General features: G+C 32.2%; 1 protein-coding gene across 1 annotated transcript in view; it reads right to left on the bottom strand.

Moving 5' to 3' along the window:
• Positions 1–2,231: 2,231 nt before the first annotated feature.
• The window catches only part of GPATCH2 (G-patch domain containing 2), a 50,219-nt gene continuing 40,733 nt past the window's right edge, over positions 2,232–11,717 (bottom strand). The window contains exon 6 of the mRNA XM_021710376.1: positions 2,232–2,459. Within this exon, the coding sequence (XP_021566051.1) occupies positions 2,448–2,459 (12 nt within the window). The 3' untranslated portion in view covers positions 2,232–2,447. The remainder of the gene's footprint in view (positions 2,460–11,717) is intronic.

Genomic DNA, 11,717 nt, shown 5'->3' with positions numbered 1-11,717 from the left:
TCTAATAAGGAATGTCAAGGTTTGCAATGGCAATTCATTTAAGAGAGTAACCACAAAAATAGTAAGAGGCAAGGAATATGCTATTACATTTTTAGTGCTATTTTAAAAATAAAATTCTAATCAAGAATAAAAAAGCAGAGAAATGCCCAAACACAGACAAGAAAAACCTATAGCAAATCTAATAAATTTAACGTGCCCTGCCAGATCTTTTAAACTTATTGGAAAATTCGCTTGACTTAATATTGACACAGAGATGTGTAAATCAATACATTCAGAATGAAAGATATATTTTAATTTAAAAATGTTCAAACTGCAGCAGTAAATCTATGCACTTAGCACATAAAAATCATTAAGAGTTTAAACGTTGAGACATAATATTGAGGTTGACCAACACACCTACAGGTGAATGCCAAATACTACATTTCGACAATTAAAACTTACTTTTTATGTCACATATACGGCAATCATTACAAAATTTACCAAAATATATTTATAAGCCCTAGATAAACTGAATTTAATTGATAATCTGTGAAAGCTTGCAACCAGCGCACCACCTATCTACTGCTGATAAAAAGTCCTATCTTTATATACAACTTCGAGTTATCGTGATCTTTCCAAATGAAATAAGGAAAATAAAAGAAAGTACCCCTTAGGTTCAGTGATTTTTTATGTGGTTAAAGCCTTTAGCTAGCTATATTATCCAAGATGGTAGCCACTAGTCATATGTGGCTATTACATTAAGATGTGCTGAAAGGCATAAAATACACAACAAATTTTAAAGATTTACTACAAAAGATGCATAAAATATATCACTATCATTTTTACCACAATAATTTATTATTACATATACACATTTTCAGGATAAATAATCAGAAATCATTATTTGTTTCACTTAAGAATGCAGTATATAAAAAAGTGTGACTACTACAGACAAGCACAAGAATTTACTGTAGCTTAATTTTCTCTGTCTCCTCAAATTTATTATTGATATACAAGTTTAACTTGGTAAATCACACTATAAATCTAAACCATCTTTAATTTAAATAAATTGGTAGCATCCTTACTCCTCTACTTTCCACAAATAGTAATACAGAGGATAATACAAAGGATGTATATCAGATGATATACAAGGGATGAAAAACTAAAAATTATGACTGTGATCACACTAGTAAGCTAACCTTTCAACTTACAAGTTTATAAAAAGTTAATATGGGATATGTTTTACTTCTAAAAAATGAAATCTATATCAAACAAAAAGGGTTATAAAGTGCTTACATTTATGAAAACGTGTATAATCACAGTGAAATTTTCCCAATTATCTCAAAATCACAGCAAAGAGAACTGCTTCTCACATTCTACCAAAAATTTTGTCAAAATTACTATATAACTTTGACTTTGGTAATCTCAATCATTTTACTCTTATCATCCTTCTTCCTTAAAATCTTTTCTTCCCCAACTATCCTCTCAAGCTTTGCTACTTAATAAGGGTTGACTCCAGAGCAGTATCATATAGCTGGGAGTTTGTTACAAATGCAGAATTTCAGGCTCCACCTGCAACTTACTGAATCAGAATTTAGATTTTAACAAGATCCACCCCCACTGTCCCCAATAATCTGCAGGGAGATTAAATTTAAGAATCACTGCTCTACACTTGGTAGAAAGGATTTCTACTCCCACAGTCTGTTTCTCTTGTCCTTACTCTTTACATGTTTTTATTGGCCCTCTGGTGAATAAGGTTAGAAAGCATTTTGGAAACTATTGATTTCAACACTTCCATTTTACAGATATGCAAACTAGAAGTAAACATTAATAGCGATCACAAGGACTTGCCCTTGATAAATGACATGCTGGAAGACAAAGGCAAGAGAAGAGGAACTGAAGCTAAAAGAGGCTAAGGACTGACACAAGTTTATGGAGTTAATTGTTGGAGGCCTAAGGAAGAATCTGTCTCATGTTGACTCCAAAGTACAATACTCATTTCTATATATAATACTAGTAGCAAGACAGAATCACTTCTCTTCACTTCTCCCTGGGATGTGTGGGAGCATATGTGTCCTTGAGACTAGGTGGATGTGCACATATGAGAAAACACAGGCAGGCCTAGCTCTGGAGTGCTTCCCAGGGGAACACTGAAATATTAGAAGTTTAAAAATACAACTTTTATAAATATGGCATATATTTTTTCAACTTAAAGTCAATTTTGACAAATTTCCTTTACTAAATTCTTTGACCCTCTTTCCTTCTGCCAAAAAAATACCTGTGATGATTGAGAGGTAGGAATCAAGAAGTAAAGAGTAAAGGTTATATGAGGCAACTTTAAAACAGACACAAATGGCCTTCACTGGGTTGAGCATTATTACTTGAGTCTGCCACTGTTCAATCTCCCCTACTTCTTTTATATTCCTCTTCCTCTTTGTCACCCTCTTCCTGTTCCACTGCCCACTGCTTCATTTCTTTAACTGTCACAGAAAAGACAAAGTTGAAAAGTTACTTGTACAATGCTTGTTACTCTTTGGAGGAAAAGCACTATGTAAATCCTTTAATTATTGCAACTAATAACTTACAGTTCTATAGTATTTTAAATTTTTTACCAAGTGTTTTTGATAAAGTATTTTCATAAAAATTATCTTAAAGTCAGCATAACAACATGTCAAAATGCTTTCAATAATAACAGTGATTATAGAAATGGGCATTCTTTAGACATGGTAAATCTATTTTCATTTTTTTCAAATAATAACATATTATGAAAGTTGCAAAAAGAGAAAAAATTCAAGCAATAAACCCAAAAAAATGACTGGCAGAAAAGGTAACACCACAATTTTACTTTTAAGAAAGCAAGACATTCATTATTAAAGTTGGTATAAAATATTGTAGTAATGCTCAAAAAAAGAATTTTTTAACATCAAAATATTGTGGGGCTAGTGATAAGAGATTAAATCATGTCATATGAAAGAAGGCGACCGGTATATAAACAATTAACAATAGACAGTATGAGTAAACAGAGAGCTTAAGTGATTTGAAGCCTTACACAGTATCTTACTCCAATTTAACATTTGAATATAAAATATACTTAACTATGATTAATAGGAGTACCTCAGATTGCAAAAGTTAGATTACAACAGAAATAAAACTACTGAAATCAATTCATTGTAAGGATAGCACATATATTACAATGGCATTTATTAGATTTTTTTCTTGTCTCCTAAACTTCTTCTTGAACAAAATGCAGTAAAAACATGGGTAAATTAAAGATTACTAGCATCTCATAAATAATTGCTACATGTACTAGATTATTCCTACTAACAGAATAGATTAATTAAACAGCAGATTAGACAAAGATAAAAAGAGAATTAGTAAACTGGAAGACAGAGTCAAAGATATTACCTACACAGAAAAACAATGAAATGAAACTAGGAGAAAAAGGCTAAGAGATACTGACAATAAAAAGTGCAACTTATGCTTGCTTAGAATACTGAAAATGTAGAAGACTGATGATAAATAAGAAGTAATATTTAGATAAGGGCTGAAATTTTTTTTAATGTACTGATTAAAGACAGGAATTCTCAGATATAGGAAGGACCACATAAAGCAAGCAGGGTAAATAAATTCAAACCTATATGTATTGTTGAAACACTACAGATTATCAAAGGCAAAAATTTTTTTCCCTTAAAAACAGTTAAGAAGTAAAAATAAAAAACATTATCTATTATTTAGTCTGACAGATTACTCATAGCAAAAATGAATGCCATAAGACAGAATAAGAGTATCTTTCAAGTGTAGAGAAAAAATATTTAAACCAGAATTACATATCAAGAAAAAAACTATTATTAATTTAAGAGTGAAATAAATCCAATTTCATATAAAAACAGAAAATTTATCAGCATTATATTTTCACTGAAATGAGCTTCTAAGCCTAATAGAAGAAAAATGACCCTGAAGGAAAGTAAAAAATATAAGATGAAAAAGTAAGAAAGAATCGGGTAAATCTTGTAAATCTAAATAAATGCTGTACATTAATAATAATGTCTAATTCACAGGTTTACAAAACCAGAAGACTGGAAATAAAGAGAATATTTTAAGTTTAAAGAGGAGAGATCAAAATTATTGTTCTAAAGTCACTGTATTATTTAGAAGAGGTTTAAATAATGACAGCAGATCTCTAAATATGTTAAATGTGCATAGCAAGTGACATTAGAAGAAATGGAAGCAAGCAAACTAGCTACCTAGCCTCCAAACTACTAAAATAGTGGAGAAAATTATAACAAAAAATGGAAAGTAGGAGAAGAGAGCAATAAAATAAATCAGTAACAGAGGAAAATAACTTTTAAAAAGGAAAACGACAGAAAATATGAAGTTGCTACAAACACATTTATATATATCAGAAGTCACAATAAATCATAATCAGAAATCGTTAGTTAAATCGACAGTATCACGGTAGATTTCTTTATATCCAATCATATGCTGTTTACAAAAGATATACTTAAAACAAAGGACACAGAAAGGTAGAAAAAAATAAAACAATAAACAAAAAACCAGGAAAACATAAACTAAGTAAAGTCGAGGGAAGAGATATTAATATAATGCACAATAGACCTTATAAGATGAAGAACATTATTAAAGATTAAAAAAAACAAAAACTTAAATTTACCAGGACACTTAATTTACTTTAAACACAATCTTTAATTTTGCTTATTTGGCTGCATATTTATATGAATGGGATCTTACACTACGTTTTCTTCTGCAACTTGCTTTTTTTCCCCCCTCAACATTTTTTCCTGAGACTCATCCATGTTAATATTTTTTGCTATGGTTCATTTCACTGCTGAGTTCCACAGTATGAATATATCCATTTTTTTAATGCATTCTAATGTTCATGGGTTAAAAAGTGAAATCAGATGACATGTATAGCAACAACAGCAATGTTTGTAATAGTCTAAAACTTGGAACAATCCAAATACTAACATGGTATTGTTTAGAGATTGCATATACGTACAGAACTACATGCATCACTTAATGGCTGAAATACGTTCTGAGAAGTACATCATTAGGCGATGTCATAGTCATAAAAACATCATAGACATATACACGATGGAATACTACGCAGCCATAAAAAAGAACAAAATCATGAATTTTGCAGCAACCTGGATGGAACTAGAGTCTATAATACTGAGTGACCTCACACAGAAACAAAGATCAGAATATCACATGTTCTCACTCATATAATGGACCTTGAACATCCAATGTAATACTATAACAAAATGACTGACGGTACTGGGAAACTATGGGGGGGAGGGGGAGGGGATTAACAGTAGCAAATATCTGTCTGGGGCTGGGAAAACACCTCTAATCAACAGGGTGTCTGAATGAAACGTAATTGTACACCTAACCCTTAACTGTACCCCACAAAACTATAATAAAAATACTGATTAATTATTAAAAAAAAAAAAAAAAAAAATCATAGAGTGTACTTACGCAGACCTAGATGGTATAGCCTACCACACACCTAGGCTATATGATACAGTCTTTTGCTCTTAGGCTACAAACCTATACAGCATGTTACTGTATTGAATACTGTAGGTAATAACTGTAACATAATGATAAGTATATTTATGTATTTAAACATATCTCTATTCAGAAAAGGTTCAGTAAATATGTGGTTTGAAAGATAAAAAATGGTACACCTACAGAGGGCACTTGCCATGAATGGAGCTTGCTGGACTGGCAGGTGCTCTGGGTAAGTTGGTGAGTGAGTGGTGAGTAAATGTGAAGGCCTAGGACATTACTGTACACTACTGTAGACTTAACAACACTGTGCACTTAGACTACATTAAATATATTTAAAATTTCCCCCCACATTAAACTTAGCTTACTATAACTTTTTTATATTATATGCTTTAAATTTTTTAACTTTTTGACTCCTGTAATAACACTCAGCTTAACACAAAAACAGTACTGATGTACAAAAATTTATTTATGTCCTTTTCTATGAGCTTTTTTCTACTTTAAAATTTTTTAAGACTCTAAAATATTTTTCTTAAAAATAAAGTCAACAAACATACACATTAGCCCAGGCCTACATATGGTCAGGGGTATCCCATATCACCATCATCCACCTCCATATCTTGTCCCACTGGAAGGTCTTCAGGGGCAATAATATGCATGGAACTGTCATCTCCTATAACAACAAAGTCCTCTTTTGAAATAATTCCTGAAGAACCTCCCTGAGGCTTGTTTACAGTTATTATTATTTTTTAATAAGTAGAAAGAGTACACGCTAAGACAATGATACATAATAAATACATAAATCAGTGATATGCTTGCTTATTATCAATATTAAGTATTTATGTACTCTACATAATTTTATGTGCTAAACTTGATACAGGTGACAGACCAGTAGGTGTGTTTAAACCAGTATTGCCACAAACAAAAGTAATGCATTGTGTTATGACAATGTCGTTAGGAGATAGAAATTGTTCAGCTCCATTTTAATCTTACAGAATCACTGTTGTAGATGCAGTCTGTTCTTGACCAAAACATTATTATCTGGTATATGACTACATATACTGTATACTGCATAAACAAACACAAAGCTATAAATAAAAGCAGGTTGTGATTAACATGAAATTCTTGATAGTAGTTATCTGTGTGATAAGAGGTAATATATCTGTGAGTGTCACTAAGAGAGCTTTGAAGGTCCTAATGATGTATTATTTCTTAAGTCATATGGTAGGTACACAGGAATATTCTTCTTTAAAGTGAAAATGTAAGTATATGTATAATATGTGCATACATGTACATATGAACTTACATCTTATATATTACACATATATAAACATATTCTTTTTATGCATCCTATATTTAAATTTTTAAAAAATAAAGAATGCTTAGGAAATTCCCTTTTGACTAGAAAAAAATATATATCTTATAATTTTTTTTTTTTTAAGGAGGTAAGTTCTGCAAGTTTGGATGGTTTTCTGACCCTAGGATCAATTTATCTCAGATAGCTTAGTTAAAAGCAGAAAAAAAATATAAATCTAAATTTCCTGGCTTCAAACAGGTCCTCAACAGCACTTTCAAAATGAGAGTTTTAGATACTGGTTCTCAAAAAAAAAAAAAAGGGGGGGGGAAGGAGTTCCTTTGGGAAATATTACAAATCATATTTCTCTGTAAAAATTCTTATTAAAAGGCACTAGAATCCTGAATTTCAGAAATCTACTCAAATTGCTTTAATTTGGTGTTTCCCAGAAATATATGGCCATGAAACATTTCTTTTCCTCTTCCATATCCTATAAAACGACCATTTAAAATGCAAGCTTAATTTTTAAAAAATTAAATCTCAAAGTATGGACACCTAGGATAGAAAGGCAATGACTAAATTACAGAGGGCCTAGAAAGGCAGCAGGTAAAGGGGAAACAATGAAAAATTTTGAACATATATAAGAAAGAGCAATGAAAAGAATCATGTTTTAGGAAGATTACAGTAAGAATAATACTCTGCATGAATAGCAGTGTGAAATTCGGAGGTAGGGTACTAATCATAAGGCCACTGTTTAAGAGTTATTAAGAGACTGGTAGAAACGGAAAAGAAAGATGCAGATTTCAGCAATAATGAAAGTTTTTTTTCTGGATTTGTCAACTGATTAGGAGCTAGGAAAATTAAAAAAGCTAAAAATGTTTAAATGCAATAACTAAAATACATAGTTTCTTTAAATCTTCACAGATATTAGACAGATAGTATGAGAGACTCAAAACCTGATTTTTCCAAAAGCATGAAACTAGTAAATGATGAAACTGTGAATTGAATATTTCACTCAAATACCTCAAAAATAAAGACCGTATTGAATTAATCTTTGGATCTATAGCCCTTAGTCAACCCAATGTTGTTTCCTTTACAGCAGGAATAAAATTTTGAGCTTTCTAGAGAGGTGACTAGATATAATGATATTACGAATATATAGAAAGCAGAGGTGCTAATTAGTCATGAGGTCTCTATCTCCAAGTCTCTCTCTCCCTTGGACAATCCATCTTTCATATTCTTCTAGGTTGATATTTCTATACCCTACATGATCTGATCATATTACTCCTTAATCAAAAATCTTCAGTGGTTCTCTACTGTCTACACAGAAAACAGTACAAGCTTCTCAGTAATCCATTCAAACACCTTCAAAGTTGAGCCCAAATCTCTTACAGGCCTCTTCCCTAACATTATTATACATGGACCTTAACTTTAACACACCCTTGAGTTCTCAATATTTCTTAAACTAGCTAGGGATTTTTATAATCTTTTCTCTTCAGTTATGCTGAATTTATGTGCCAGACTTAGAGCTGGATGACCTATGTTTAACCCCAAAGAAATATCTACAAACAAATCTAAATTAATCTTCACAAGAACTTCATATTCATTCATGTAATAACCCAACATACTGAGTTTCTATAATGTGTCAAGTGCTGTTCTAGACAATGAAGATAGAGTTGAACATGATAGAACAGTCTTCACTCTCTAGAAATTTATATTTTTAGCAACAGGAGATACTAGCCTAGAAAACAAAGTCATTTCGGGTTATGATAAATGCTGTAAAGGAAATACATTGTTATATGAGGGAAAGTAATTAAAAGATGAGGAAATATAAGACAGAGCAAATCAATATTAACTAAGATCATACAATAAGTAGCAACTCAAATTTAGCTCCTCTAATTCCATATCTCCTGGTATTTCTATTATATAAGACTACCCTCCCTCATGTTCTTTGTAGAAAGATCTAATCAGCCATAGGCAAAGCTTAAATGCCCTCTGTGATACCCCCCAGTAGAAGTGATCATTCTTTTTATTGTGATCCCAATAGTGCAATTAATTGGTTTATGTGTCTGTTATGGTACTTACAACGTATCTTTGTTATGCATACATCTGTACATCCCAAATGACTGTAGGCTCCTTAAGGGTAGAGACATCTGTCATTCATTACCTTTGGGTGTGTAGTTCTTAGCAGAGTACCTGGTACAAAATAAACCTCAGTACCATTTTGTTCGTGAACTCAGTAATGATTTTCTTTTTAAATATGGTCAAAGTACTATCATTGGTATAAAGTAAATCTTCTTTAAGAAAATATCTAGGTATACTTTAAACGAAAAGAGGATAAATAACGGATCATCAGGGAAATCATCACAGTGATAACCTGATGGAGATAACCAGATAGGAGCTGGAATTTTCAGGGGGTAGAATAGTGATTCTTTACTGAAGAGAGGAAACAGAGAGATCATGATGAGGAGAAAGGCCATGGCCACAGGTCATGTATTAGAATTAGGATGGCTGGATTTGCAAACTATACATGTCTTTCCCCCTGTAGTGATGGCAGGACTGAGCTATGACTCCTAAGTAGCTATGAGAATTGCTGCCTGCGTGAATCATTATTTTGAAGTAATACGTTATTATCTCTAAAGTTTACTGGGATGGAAAAAATTACTGAGAACAACTGGATTAGAGGGTACAATGAGCTAAAGACAAAAGACTTAGTTGCCTTCTACATTAAGGTAAGAATTGGAAGTCATTAACCAGAAGAAAGAGTAGAGATATGAAAGATCTGATAAAAAAAAATCAAAATAAACATGAGAATGTTAATATCTAAAAAGTAGGAAAAAGAGATGCCAGGAAAACAGGCAGAAAGGTGGATAAGCAGTTAGAATAGGAGGAGAAAACTAAGAGAGTACAACAAAGATAATCAAGTTGGGAGTATTAACAGGATGCTAAAGTGACAAATGCTGAAGAGAAGCCAAGGAAGATCAAGTTGTGAAAGGCTATGAGATCCATGATGACTTAGGAAGAGGATGATAGAGAAGGATCTTCAAGTAAGTAGAATGGGGATGGAAAAGATAAACCAACGAAGAAAACAGTTACAATTCCTGTAGTGAATGTAAAGATTCTTCTCAGCAGCACAGCCAAGGAACTCAACTACAAAGAATAACCAAAAGCAGTTATTTCATTCTGATACCTGGACAGCACTGTGTTCAATGATGGTGCTTAAGAAAACAATCAAGAGTATGAATCTACCTACTGGAAAGCCATTTCAATGGGAATAATTTTTTAAAATGCATAGGTATGTTTCTAAGCATTATAATTATGACTATTAGGGTAATCTCATCATTAAAAAGGTTGAAGTTTCCTTTTTACCTTTTACTAAAACATTTTACCTATTAAAACTCAACTGAACCATAAGACATCATCCAGTATGTGACATTCTCGGAAATATTTCAATCATATAATTAGATGTCCTTCAAAATGAAATAGAGTAAAAAAATAAAATGAAAAATTGTACAGATCTTTAACTCTATAATACCATCTTTATGGTTATTTCTTACTCAGTGTCATCATTCATACACACCATTGTATATAACAACTGAAATAGAATACAGCCTCCTAAGATAATGGACTCTAAGAGAAGTAACAGTTATAAACTATTACCAGCTGACATCACTAGAGAAAATTCACCCTCTCTTCAAGAAAGGACATTAACGAAGAATACAAGTTAAACAAATATTCCCCTAGTACACTATGAACATACAAAATCAATAGTATACATTTTAAACATAATTAAAATATAATCACGTATGCAACTAATAACAGTTATGCAAAGTCATTTGTTTACATGAATTAGACTTTAAACAACTTAAAAGGACATTTTTAGGATACTTTCAATGAAAAAGGAAAACTGAACAATTATGAACTGGGGATTATAGCAGAAAGGGGTAAAAAAATGAGCCTTCCAGGCTGGAGTAATTATTTCAAAATCAGAGAAGCAAAAGTTATTTAGTCCTATTAGGTGGCATTAGATGTGATTTCTCTTATATGTGAAACAATGTGAACCCACATGTCAAGTCATTTAAAAATCTTCCAGCATTCTTGACTGCCTTCATGAAATTGTGCAATCTCCAGGCATCCCATGGCCTTCCTCTTCCTCCCTCTTCTGCCCCATGCCATTACTTCCTCCTCAGGTTCCACTTAGAGGACCTAACCATTTGTGACTGGCAGCACACATCATACTGCTTCATATTGTAAGTTCTTGTTCATGCTTCCCCCTCTGTCCAGAGTGCCTACCCTGCTGTTCTTCACCTGAATAATGACTACTAGATTTGCAAGACTGCTCTAAAGTTCTGACTCCTCAAGGAGTCATTCTCAAATTGCAGAGATGGTCATTTCACTGGTAAATATGATAAAAACACAATGAAGATACATAGACACACTGGAGCCTTTCGGGTCTTTGGTTTTTATTTTACTGTTGAACTAAGTCTATATTACTTTCTTTTAAAGATCAAAGAATCAATTGTACCTAAATCTAAATTTTAAAAATGGATTCCAACACATTGGATAATATATATTTAAAATACACATTTCTCTAAAGATGAGAAAATAAACAGCATACATTTCCCAGATCCCAGGGAAAAGAATAACTATATCTCAAGCACTAGGGTTTTCTTTAGCCAACTGTCAAGGATCAAGAGGGAAAAGCAATTGAATGGAATAGGCACTAGACTCAAAATTACTGCTCTATTCAGTCTGCCAGAGCAGGCCACGGCAAAAAGGACAGGGAAAATAACATTTTTACAGTAAAATGCCTGAATTCTTAACTAACTATAAGAGTGCTTCTGTAATCAACTCTATTTGAAAAGGAGTTAAAGCAAAAAGAAGTATGCATTGCATATACATAGAACGTTTTCACTAGAAG

This window comes from Carlito syrichta, unplaced genomic scaffold (assembly GCF_000164805.1).
Source record: "Carlito syrichta isolate Samal-C Ts95f unplaced genomic scaffold, Tarsius_syrichta-2.0.1 Scaffold288774, whole genome shotgun sequence".
Taxonomy (NCBI): Eukaryota; Metazoa; Chordata; class Mammalia; order Primates; family Tarsiidae; genus Carlito; species Carlito syrichta.
This window is presented reverse-complemented; position numbering and strand designations above follow the sequence as displayed.